General features: G+C 37.2%; 1 protein-coding gene across 4 annotated transcripts in view; it reads left to right on the top strand.

Annotated features, from left to right (window-relative positions):
- The window catches only part of ANKRD28 (ankyrin repeat domain 28), a 120,259-nt gene that overhangs the window by 65,089 nt on the left and 42,355 nt on the right, over positions 1-12,815 (top strand). For all 4 annotated transcript variants that reach the window (XR_010784036.1, XM_066555055.1, XM_066555049.1 and 1 more), the window contains exon 3: positions 3,094-3,172. Coding sequence is in view for 3 of the 4 variants with exons in the window: in XM_066555055.1 (XP_066411152.1) it covers positions 3,094-3,172 (79 nt within the window). In the remaining variant the exon portion in view is untranslated. The remainder of the gene's footprint in view (positions 1-3,093; positions 3,173-12,815) is intronic.

Raw genomic sequence — 12,815 nt, 5'->3', positions numbered from 1 at the left:
AAGAAGCCCTTTATATGCAGCAATTTGTATTTGCAGATGAAATTTGTTCATCAAATAATTACTTGTTTGAATAAAATGTAGTGGATTTGTTCAGAAATACTTTAGTAGCATTTAAAATACAGAATTTGCTTTAATTTTATTCAGATTTCATTTATTAAAATTCATTCGTTAAATGTAAGTCTTCAGATGGAGCAAAATGAGAATTTTCCTTTAGTGGAAGTAAAAACAGCATCATGAGAGGTTGCTGAATGCAGCATTTCTGCTTTTTTTGACAGGTTCTGAAAACCAGGGTTTTAAATACTAAACAAAAAACCTTTTGCACAGAGATATTACATTTTTTAAAAAGTGTTTGGAAGCATCAAAAAAATGCCAGCTGTGAAACTAGAGGGGAAGGAAAGGCCAGGGTTCCTGTCAAAGCAGCCTCAGCGTGTGGAATATTTGTGGTCGGTAGATACCCTGGGGCTTGGGATTGTTGAAATTCCGATCTCTGGAGCTGACCCAGAATGTGACAAGCCCTGAGTGTCCCAGCAGTGCTGCCCTGGTGCTGCAGGGAGCAGGGACATGTCCAACCTCCTGCCTAGGTATGCTCCCAGTTTGTGCTCCCTGCTGCAGAACTGGGAGCTGGGCTTTGAGTGCTTTCAGTCTGTCAGCTTAAGAGCAGCAAAACTGAAATATTTGTGTGGCTGGAAACTCACAGCTTGGAGTGGTGGAGTGGAAATGTTGCTTGTGTTTAAGCTGCTTTTATGTTTGTAACTTGACAATTTCAGGATGAGTATTCACTAATAGAGGTTGGGTTTTTTTGGGAAGTATGTCTGAAATTCATCAGGAGTTTGGACCATGGATGTTTCAGGAAAATGTATTTGTGGCTTGGTGATGAGTGTAGTTCTAGATAAACCCTTCCATTCTGTCCACTGTTTTATTGGAAGATTTCTGATTCATTCTGTCACATTGGTTACTGGTATGACTTCTGTCACTGAGATGTTAAAAAACCACAAAAGAAAACAAAGTCGTCAACAACACAAGTGTGATGAACATTTTTATAATAATGAGTTTTGCCCACTGAGTGGGGAATGCAGTTTTTCTCATGTTCCTATGTAAATGCTGTCTCTACAGAAGGATGTGCTCATGGCCCATCTTAGTTTCTCTAACTCTCTGATGAAATTGCAGGCAGTATACTATCATACTCATTCTCATGAGTTCCCTAATCTCTAGTTTATAGGCTTTTTAGCATTATCAAAAAGACTCCAATGCCAGCTACCTATAGGAGCTCTGTTTTCCATACTGGAGGAATAAAACCAGATTTTCATTACTGGCTGGTCTTTACTTTCTTTCAGCTGGGGAAGCAAGTTTAATATTTGTATTGCTTTTCTTTTTCCTTTGTGCTTCTGGTATTTTTCCTTTCCTTTTTTCTTGTTTGTTTTTTGTTTTGTGGGGAGTTTTTCTTTTGGTTTTATTTGTTTGTTTGTTTGCATTTTGGGGTTTTTTGTCTTTTTTGTTTGATTGGGTTTTTTGGGGGGTGGTGTTTGGTTTTTCTCCTTTTTTTAAAGTTTTTTTTTTCAAGATAGCAAGTCCTTAGTGCCAGGGGCCTATCTTTTTTTATCCTCGATGTGTAAGCTGCATTTGAAACACCCTGGCAAGAAATTGGTGAGGTACTATGTGGTGTTAGTGATAAGTGTAGCATTGATTCCTTAGGGTGCATCAGTGTCAGGTTTGCACTGCTCAATTTGGAATTTCTTGCATGTAATTCAGATATTTTGTTAGGAAACATTGCTAATATGGTGAACTGTGTAGCTTTAACTTTTTCTGAGCAGGGACTAGGCAGGGAGTGGGTTGTTTGGGGCAAGGAGTTGTGTGTGTGGTGATGTTTTTGTAGAGGGGGTGGTTTGAATGCTCTGAATTCTGAAGTTGCCTTTTATGTTTCAGAAGAACTTCTTGGGTCTCAGCTCCAGTTTTGCTCTAACATCTTTCCTACCATGAACTCTAATTTTATTCTTACCTGATGCTAGGTGTCAAGTCAGGGTTCACTAGATAAGGTTATTCTAGCAAGGGAGAAGATTGCTTTTCACAATAAAATGTCAATAGAAAATGTGTGTTAATTTTATCATAGTCGTGACACAACAGCAGAATTAATAGAAATGTCTTGCCACTTAAAATTTCTTGCTGCATATTATCTTGATCCCTCACCCCCAGTGTGTTTGAAACTCTACTAAAAGGATCTAAGCAGAGCTTAGGCCAGAACCAGGGTGCTGACTGATTATCTGTCTCTTTTCTGATTTCTCACCAGCTTTCCCTCAGAGAGCAAACTAGTTGGTTCTTGTTCATTTTTATCACTCACTGTGATGTGATCTTATTTTTCTGATTAAGCTATAAACTGGTGCAGAGAAATTAGCACTGATCCTGAAAGAGTTACGAGATATTTTGTGTTTATCTTTCAAAAGAGCAACTTCATTGTTATATATTGTGCATGAATAAATAAGATCTCTTACTGGTACCTTCAGAAGGACCTTAGATCAGCTTGAACTAATTAAAAGTACTGGGTGTTCCTTGCAGAGTGGGTTTTTTGCAAAAGAAATTTCACCTCTGTCTTCTCTTTACTTATTAACAGCAATTGAAACAGTTGAAATTGGATTCCACTATTTTTGCCCTTAAAATCTGTAGGTTCTTTTCTATTTTCTATTAAAATAATAACTTCTGAAATTGCTTTAAACTTCACAAAGAAAACGTTTCTCACTAATCGTTGCATATGACAATAACACAGTGGTTTAACTGTGTGGGACAGACTCGAGTTCTTGTCTCTGGAGATGAGTGACTGGTGATTTAGAACTGGTGGGTTAATCTGAAGATGTGATGGGCATCCTGTGTGTGTCAGGAAAATGGTGGTTGGCTATGTGGGTGTTAAGAGCTCCTTAGGGAGAAGCATGTTTGTCTTAGTAAGTTTGACTGATTTTAGAGTAATTATAGATTTTTTATATATATCATGTACAATATTTGAAAGATGAACTTCTATGCAGTGTTTTTTCATAACATACAAAATGCTAAACCAAACTTTTTTTTTATTTTAAATAAAACCTTTTTTCCCCCCTCTTACCACAGGATAATGAGAAAAGGACCCCTTTACATGCTGCTGCCTATCTGGGAGATGCAGAAATTATTGAACTACTTATTTTATCTGGTATGTTCTGTTCCTGTTAATGGAAAACAAATAAGTCTATGCACATCCAAGGAAGTATTTATGTACATCTTAGTCTGTGTAGTTTTTATTGAGATATTTAATGTACTAGAAATTAAAGATGCTTGTACTGAAATTTTAGTTTCTAGATTTATTAGTGTTAAAATACTGTGTGTTTCTATAATTCTGCTCTAAATTATTTCTTTGTAGAAAGCTTTCTCAGTTATAACTATTTTTATTTGTAGCTTGATCAGCTTTCAATAGTTCAACACTAATTTAAGGAAGTAATAGTGTATACAGAACAGGTAGGTGTTAGCAGCTTTTCTTTCATTCTGAAATGCCCTTCAGAAAGGCAATTACATTTGAACATAAAGATGCCATTCAGAGTTGGTTGTATTATTTTAAGTATCTTTGCCTGTTGGTTTGAATGAACAGAATATAATTAGAACCAGCTGAAAATGTTAAAATATCTTTTTTTTCCCTATTTATTTGTACTAATAAAAATTCCAAGTTCTGCAAAACAGTATACTTTGGGTTGTGGGTTTGGTTTTGTTGTTTTTTAAGGGTAGAGAACCACAAAACTAAACCAAAAACCTGAAGAACATCATGACAGAAGGACTGAATTGACTGTCTTTGATCTTGGAGAGACCTACCCATTAAGTAGCTTGAGGCTGAATTCATAATACAGAGCTTCAAGCTTACATAGAAAGATGAAAACTTGTAGCAGTCCCACAGAACTACTTTAATCTTCAGTCTGCTTAATTGCAGGCCTTACCTGTGCAAAGCTGGCTATTTCTACTGCCACCACCCCCCATCAAGCCCTTCTTACAAATTCTGCTTGAAGGAAATACCACTTTTAGAATTATAGGAGTCACTTCTAGACCTTCAACTGAATTTGCTGGGCATAATTTAATTTGTTATAATTTTAATATGATGTAATATTTTTGTTATATATATTACTTGTACTCTCTCTATATAAGCATATTTACATCTCATAAATATACATGATGTGATATTAATTAATACATCTACTGTATGGACATACTCTGTAGTGACATTTTGTCCAGAAAAGTTCCCTTTTGGAAAGGTGCAATGTTTGAAGATCTAAAAAGGTGCCATTTGTCCCTATCAAGAAGAAAGGCAATTTCTGGTGGCTCTTGAAAATATATACTGACCCGTCTTCATCAACTAACAATGTTATAAACCTTGCAAAGTTGTAGTCAGCGACTTCTGAGAGGGAATCTTCTGTCTGGTTTAGCTGAACTCAGACCATTTACCAGATGAGTGATAGAACAAAATACCCCTTTCTTGGGCAAAGGGCTTATGGAAGGAGGGGAATTCTAGTTCAGGTGGGAATGGAACAAGATCCTGGCTGGGGGGAAGCAATAGGAGAAGAAATATTAGTCCTGCTATTTGGGCATGTAGCCTGGAGTTAAGCATAAGGAAAAATGGAGAACAAAGAAGGGAGGTGAGAATTAGAACTGTACAAGTAGTGCAAAGCTGAGCAGCTGCATGAAGGAGAGGTTGTAGGTGCTGCAGTGTCTGCAGATTGTTCAGCGAGGATGTGAGGCATTGATATGTCCCAGATAACATTTATTTAATGAAAATCAAGATTGGCTTACAACAAAACAATGCATTAGATAGTTGAAAATCAAAAACTCTGAAAATCAAAAGCTCTGTGGCGATGTCCATCCACCCTTGGTGTGCTCATGTGCTGTGCTGTGGAGTGCAGTTCCATGTCGTGCCTTGCTGGAAGGGCACAGCCTCCTGAAAGTCCCAGGGAGAGGCTGCACTGGGAGTGAACCAGGGTGGTGCAGTGAGGGGTGCCCAGGTAGGTGTGAGCTGTTGTGAGTGAGGAGAGGCATCAATTGCAGGGTGGAAGTGATGTCTGAGTGCTCAGGCTCTTCAGTTTGCAAGGCTGTGCTATACTCAGGCACAAATCTGTGTATTACCTCCCTGCAAGCAGTAGTTTTAGGCAAGCCTCTTAAATATTTAAAAAGTATTCACCAATTTAGTCTTCCTCATTTCTGAACGCTGGATTTGAAATCTTTGTGGCTGGTGAAGTATGAGCACTCAGCTGTATCAGAAGTGCTGAGGCAGCTGCTTCTCAGAGAAATCAGGTCTAAATGTATCAAAATGCACAAGCTATGATTTGTCTTTTAGCTCTCTTAATTGAAAGGTGGGGAACAGAGGTTAAGTGTATTTATCCTCTCCATTTCATAAAGATAAGGAAAGTTCATCTGTTGTGTTTCAGCTGGAAATCAAATCTCTCCTTTGAGGCAGATGTATAATGTTACATTTTGTAGTAATAGATGAGCATTAGGAGCAAATAAAGAACATCTGTTACTGCAGCAAGGCTTGAAAATTGTTTGTTGTGTTGCAAGACCTCTTTTTTAAAATTGAGGAGAGTGGTTTGTTGAATAAATAGTATTTCTGTGCAACCATCTCCTCTGTGTAGTAAATTTGCATGGAAAAATTGGGTTATGTGACTTTACCTGACCTATTGTAACATACCTGTGCAAGGGAGTGAATTAAATGTGGACTACTTTCATCCTAATGTTTTTCACCTTGTGAAAGCTTGTCTTTGCAACTTTTAATGTCCTCTAACATAGCTTTGCTGGAATGTTACTAGGAACCACTTTACAGTTTTCCTGCTGTGCAAACTATTCTACAAAGACTGTTTGCTTTGATGTTTTTATTCTTTTTTCAAACTAGACCTCAAAATTACTGAAGTCAGTATTAATCTTCCCACTATTTGGTGGCTTATACTTGATTCTTTCTTATTATTCTCTATTCTTAAAGTGTTATTATAGACTACTTACACATAGGTTTTTTAATTTGATTGGAATGTCTTTTTCATCCTGCTCCAGGAGATCCACATTGCTTTCGAATATGTATTGTGGATCACATATTGCAGTCACAATGCCTTTATATTACTTTGCTACAGACCTAAGTAACCCATATTGCACATCCTGAAAATATAACTGATCCATCCTTTTTCAGACTTTTTTGGGAGTAAATTTTCAGTCTCAAGAGCATTCTTACTTAGTTGTTGAATTCTTGAGATATTTTTCTACTAAATCTTAAGGTTGCTCTGTGACCTTTCCTATTGTCTTTCAGCTGGACAAGGAGTCTGAAGGTGATGGTTTGCATACAGGCTCCAAACATCAAAGGAAATTGCTTTACTGACTCCATTTTGGGTCTGGACATTAAATTGCCTTTTGGTTTTATATTTTGAGACACTGAACACTAATAAACTTGTCCCCTGAGGATATGAATGTCTTACCAACAATTTTTCATAGCAGTGTAGTTTGTGGAAGTTTAAATTTTCAAATAATCTCTCACTTTTGGATTGTAGCTTGATAAGCAATTAGCATTCCTAGATTTGTGGTGTAGGGAGGTGACCAAGAGGAGGCATGAAGATTATTTGTAGCATCCAGAAGGATAGAACAGAAGTTTATATTTTAGTCACTTGAGAATCATAATTTTAGAAGCATTTTCCTTTTTGTATTACTCTGGGAAGAGTAGTAGCACTCCTCACAGTTGTATTTTTATGACCTTTGTACAGCTCTGCATCCTGGTGCACAAATACATCTGTCTACTTGGCATAATTGCACTGACTTTAAGACTGTAAATGATGGCAAACTACTAAAAAGTAGAAAAGTATAGTAGTTAAGTCTTAATTAACTGAATGTCCAGCTTTTTGTTCTTTCCAAGAAGTCCTGATTTAAAAAATCAAACCCTTCTTTAAGTCTGGCATGTGAACTGTTCTGGAGAAGCTTCTTGCTTTATAAAAAAATCATTCTTTCTAGCTGTCCTATGATTTTTAATCATCAGAGTCTACTGTGCCAGGAAGTGTCATGTGAAAAGCAGAAGAAATTATTGTGATCACCCAATGTATTCTTTTGATTACTAATTTTTTCCATTTATTTTCTAAAAATACCATGGAGATGATTATTGCTTTCACTGAAATCAGTGTAATTCACAAAAATCAACATTTGAATTGTCTGTTATTTTCTTCTGAATAGATTTAGTTACTATATTGCACTGATACTTAAATACTAACACAACACATTGCTGTTTGCTTAACCCAACATTTTCTCTGCATGAAGCTCAGTGTTACGTGAGTGTGGTCAAACTCCATCTCATTAAGGTTTGGCAGCCCACGAGTTTTTGTTTCCTCTGGGTCAGGTGGAAAATGTAAGAAGCGTGCTGATGCTGGAAAACTGCCACTGTTGTCAGAACAGATTTTGGAAGATAGTAAAGACCCTTCAGTGTCACACCAGTCTACTACCTCTGTTTCTTTCATCTAATTACGAATCTCTGCGAGTATGAGAAATCCATGCCATGGCAGTCACATGGCTCAGCTGCTGGAAGGCTCTTGCTGCCTCAGTCCCAGCAGAGTGAAGCTCCCTTTGTTGGGATTGCAGATGTACCCACAGGCTGGGGGTGTTTCACAGGGGCCCCTTTGACACTGACTGTATCTTTCAGCCGCTTCCTCTTCTTTTGACAGCATTGTTGGCCGATGTTTTTCTTTTCCAAGCTGGCCTAACTTCCCCCTGGCAGCAGTAAAAGTCAGTTGCTGTGAAGAAAGTAGCTCTGATGTTCTTTGACAGAAAAAGTTAAGCTGACTCAGGAAAAGACAGAACTGTTCAGTAGCTTGAGTCAGAGAACCTCATGTTGCTCACTGAAGCTCAAGGGGGCGGTGGCTGAGATGCATCAGAAACTGAAATTCTGAAAGGAAATTGGCTTATATTGACAAATTAGTGAAGTCCTGGAAGGATGGCTTCAACTTGATTGTTGTTTTCCTTCCTTTTCTGGCCAGTGTGTCTCCATGTGTATTTGTTTTGTGGGGTTGTTTTGGGGTTTGGAAATGTTTTGTTTGTTGGTTTCTTAAGGAACAAAAATAAAAACTGTTCTTGAAGTCTTATTCTGTTTGGACAAAAGATTCCAGACCTGTTCCTCTTGGATTTTTTTCACTATTCTATAGATCTTCTGCTATGCACTTAGCTTTTAAATAGCAAGAAGCTTTCTCTCCATAAGGTCATTATTTTTGCAGGAATGATTTTCCAAGTATCCAAGTTTTCAATAGGAAATTACACTCCATTATCTATTATTGATTATTCCAATTCATATCTCAAATCTTATATTTTAAAAACTTCTTTATCTCCTCCTGACTGTTCACATATTTTTCTATGTAAGGAAAAGTTTTCATCTCTATCTGTTTATTCCTCAGTATGGTCTGAGAATTTCTGCTTGCCAGTTTAAGTGCTTTCAAGGTCATTGTCTCTAGATAAAACAGTGGATCATTCAAAAGGAAGAACTTCTCAACCTATTACTAGCTATTAGGAAAATAATCAAGTAGAATCTTATTACAGTAGGACTAGTTGTTACTTTCAGTGATTTATACCTGAGGTCTTCCTAATTTCTCCAAGATTATATCTAAAATTTTTTCAGTATGCTAGTTTCTAAGACAAGGTTTGTTACTTTCTTAAATGCACTCTATAAAGATCTTATGTACATCTTTTACACCTAAATAGACATTTCAGAGCTTCAAATACCAAACATTGGGTGTCTGTATTGCATAACTGAATGAAAATACTTTTGCTTTCTTTGCGTATGTTATGATATTACTCAGTCACTAGCACATCTTGTACAATAACAAAGGAAAATACCATCCTTGAGAGGCTAAAAATACAGACTGCAAACAGAACAGTGGAAGGCAATTGAGTACTTAAGTCAGTACTGTGAACAAAGATGAAAATGTCTTGTCAGTTCTGTTGTATTTCTTAATCTATTTCCAACTAGTGACGCATAATTCAGCCGCTGCATTCATTAGTCTTCTGAGGACATTTCCAAATAGGAAGAGTTCTGGTGCAGAGGAGCTGTGGAGGAGTGTCACAGCAAGAGTTTTTGTGAGAGGAACACAGGGGTGGTGTGAGACAGGACAGTGTAAGAGTTGTGTGGCAGTTTATGGGTGAAGGAAGAGATGCGTGGTTGTTCCTTGCAGCATTTCCTGCCCAGTCGTTCCTTGTCTGTCTTTGTAAGAGATGGTTGAGATGCTAGATCTTACTGGAATGTAAGGATATGGACACCAAGAAGTATGCAGAAACATATGGCCAGGAATTGGTGGCTAATTGCACAGTTAAATGTGTAATTGCCACATGTGGGCGGGAGGAATTAAATCCTCCAGGATCATTCTGTAAATCAGCGCACGTATTCAATTAGAAAATTTGTCTCTTGAAACATAAATTTGCTAGAAGTAAGCATCACAGAGCTTTTCAGTAGCCTCTGTACTTTATTTATTAAGTAAAATATGTCTTTCTAATTGTCAGTCTTGCAAATACAACTTGGCAAGATGAGATGTAACATTCAGGGACTAAGAAGAAAATTATGTAATACCTCTCTCTCATTCCCACCCCGCCTTTTGTAGAGCAAAAGTGCTTTAATATTTGCCTAGATGTGTAACCTTACTGGGCTGTACTAACAAAATTAGTGATGAAGTAGGTGATCTTCTTTAATGTTTTAGCTTAGTGCACCAATATGAAGTAATAATTCACTTCATGTGGAAGGTGCTGTTTTAGGGGAGGGTTGTTCGCATGATTGGTTCTTAAGTTCAAGCTGAATATTTGTGTTCCAGTATTGGGATTGCTCTCACAACCACCCTTATCCTTTTTTGCAAACTCTGTGGCATTAAAATAGTTGAAATATAAGAAATTTTGTAGTAAGCAAATGAGAAGTTCTAATAAACATACTAAGACCAGGCCCTTGAAGTCTGGAAGATCCAAGAGACAGAGGCAGAGAGGGGGAGAACAGCAGTTTATTAGGGTTGTTTTTTGTTTTTATTTTTTTTTCCACACGGGAATTAAGATACACTGTACTGTGCTTTGAAAGAGCAGACTGCTCATAGCTGGCATTTGAAATGTGAGAAATGCCCTGGTTAACATGTCAGCAGGTTGAGCTTCACAGGGATAATATTGCATTTGCAGTGCTGTGCAGTAGGTTATACACATACATGTGTTCAGACTCTCTTTAAGCCAAATGTGAAGCAATATCTTAAAGCAAAAGTTATTCAGTGGAGGTATAACATTTGGTGTACATTTTTGTAACATTTCTTTTCAATGGTCTGGAGTAGAGCTTTACCTCAGATGATCAAGGCTGTAAATTCCCTCACTGCTGCATGGTAGGACTTGTCAGAGGTTTGAGAGAGCCTGTGAAGGGTCAGGGAGGAGCAGTGACATTTTCCCCAAATCATGTGCTAGGCAGTAAAGAACAGCCTACAGGAGGATTATGTCCTCAGATACAAGGCTGTTTGGAAAAGCTCCTTTATGAAATTTAAATGATTCTCAGTAGCATGGCTTCTTGGAGATGATTAAGGGCAAAGTATCTCTCTATTAATTTTAGAATGTTAGTTTGTTAAATGTGTCTAAAGCTGGCAATCTCCCAGTCTCCAAATTAATAATGTATATGTGGTTTTTGGTAGTACATTTTTTCTGATTATTGCTTAAAAACTTTCTTTCAATACAACAATATTGCAGCTTCTTTGAGAGTTTTTGTTGTAGAAGGAAAAAACAAGCTTGGTGGTTCTTTCTTAAGTAAGTCCATCAGGGATTCAGATTTGTTATCAAAAGTCAACTTTAGCCAACTTTTTCTTATGTCAGAGAATCTACAATCTTTTGTGTATTTTGAAAAGTTAACTTATATTAGCACCTGTATTTTACACTGTTTCAATGTGCTAGACCTAGGCATCCCTGTTTCTTTGGGTGGAAGACCACTTATGGGATGAGGAGCAGGTATTTGCTATGTTGATTTTTGTTCTATTAAGAGGACCACGTTGCTTTTAGATATCACTTCAGATTTCCTTAGACATTTCTCTGGCTAATGCTTTCTTAATGATTTTCTTTCTTACTTTTACATATTCTTTTCTTTTAATCTTAGCAAATGTGATTCACTTATCATCGTGAAAACCTTTTGTACAGTATCTTTTTGTATTTATTTCTTCTCTCTTCTGGTGGAGTTTTTAGGCTGTGTGTTAGATGTACCAGAAATATCAGTAAAAACTGAACACTTCCACACTGCTTGGACTCTAAGCACATTTTCACTGAGAGCTAGAGCTTAGCTAACTGCTGCTTTTTAGAGTGAAAATGTGCATTTCTTCTCTTCTGATGGGCACTTTCCTTTTCCTATCTTGGGCTTCATTACCTGGATGAATCTGAGCTGACCCCAAGTCTTGCAAATGCATTTTCCTCAGAAAAATCAAAGTCTTTATTTTTTGGTTGTTGGCTGCATGTGAAGGCAGGTAGAACTTGGAGTACAATTTTGGCTCTTACTTTTTATCTCATCTGCTACAAACCAAATGTGGTCATCAATTACCTGAAATATAATCAAGAATTACAGATAATTTTGACATATATTGATTACAATTTCACTTACCAATCATTACCTCATTATATTTGGGATGTCATTCATCACTTGCTGTCTTCTGGGAAAGATTGCCACAAATCTTCAGGCATTTCTAGTGACTTTTAGAATACTCAGATTCTTTCTTTACTTGAGTTCTATGCAAGACTTGATATAGTACAGTTTGCTGTGGCACATGATGTGTTGCAGTGCACCACTGGTTCCTGAGGACGTGTGACAAAAATAGATACTCGTGGTGTCTCCTAAACTTTTGATAGACTGTGGTGGTTTTCTTCAAATGGACTTTCTTCCCTATTTACTAGTCTTATTTTTCAAAAACTTTTGCACTTTGGAAAATAGGAAAACATCCTATTCTGAAATTTAGATAAGAAAATAGGGAAATCCCTGAAGTTGTAGCCAGCAGTTAAAACTCAGTCTCAGTGGGTGGAAGACCTAGGATCAAACTGGAAATTTGGATCCTGCATCAGCTTCCATGTTCTAGTCTTATGACTGAAAGGGATGGATTGATTAGAAACTCAAGAGAATTGACCTCAGGTATTTGTGTTGCTTAGTATATACAGCCATGATTTTGTACACACTCCTGAGTTTCTTGATCAAGTAGCCTGGGAGAGACTTCTTTGCTGGTGCAGATCTTTGATCAAAATACCCTGTGTCTCAGTTGAATATCCTGATTTGACCAGCAACCTTTTTGGCATCTTGTGTCTTACTGGCCTTCCACCTTTTTTCTGTTCCTTACATAGAAAAAACAGCAATTGGTTCTGACATACCAGTATTATGTTTAGCTTGAGATGTTAATCAGCACTGGTCACATAGCATTAATGTTACTGTGTGATTCTTTCCAACAATATTTTGTAACTCTTTTTCTCAAAAATGTAAGATTTTATCTAAGCTATCCCTGTAAAATATCAGAAGTTTCAAAATAAAGATGGTAAGTTTCCAGTAAGGGTATAAATATCCTACAAGGTTCTGTATAAATTAAATTATTAATCTTAATCATTAGGTTTTCTTGTTTGTTGGAGTTCACTGGAAGTTAAGATGTAGTTCAGCTGCTTCCTTCAGGGGAAAGAAGTTCCCAAACCCTTCTTTCCTTTTATTATTAAGAAAAAAATTAAAATCCAAACCCAAGCTTGTGTCCCTTAGAGCTGTTTGTGCAGCTTTGTTTCCTGGGGACAGGGAGGGCTGTTCCTTGAGTGTGCTTTCAGAAGTGGAGAGGTGTGGCTGATAG

This window comes from Molothrus aeneus, chromosome 1 (assembly GCF_037042795.1).
Source record: "Molothrus aeneus isolate 106 chromosome 1, BPBGC_Maene_1.0, whole genome shotgun sequence".
In the NCBI taxonomy this organism is placed as follows: Eukaryota; Metazoa; Chordata; class Aves; order Passeriformes; family Icteridae; genus Molothrus; species Molothrus aeneus.
This window is presented reverse-complemented; position numbering and strand designations above follow the sequence as displayed.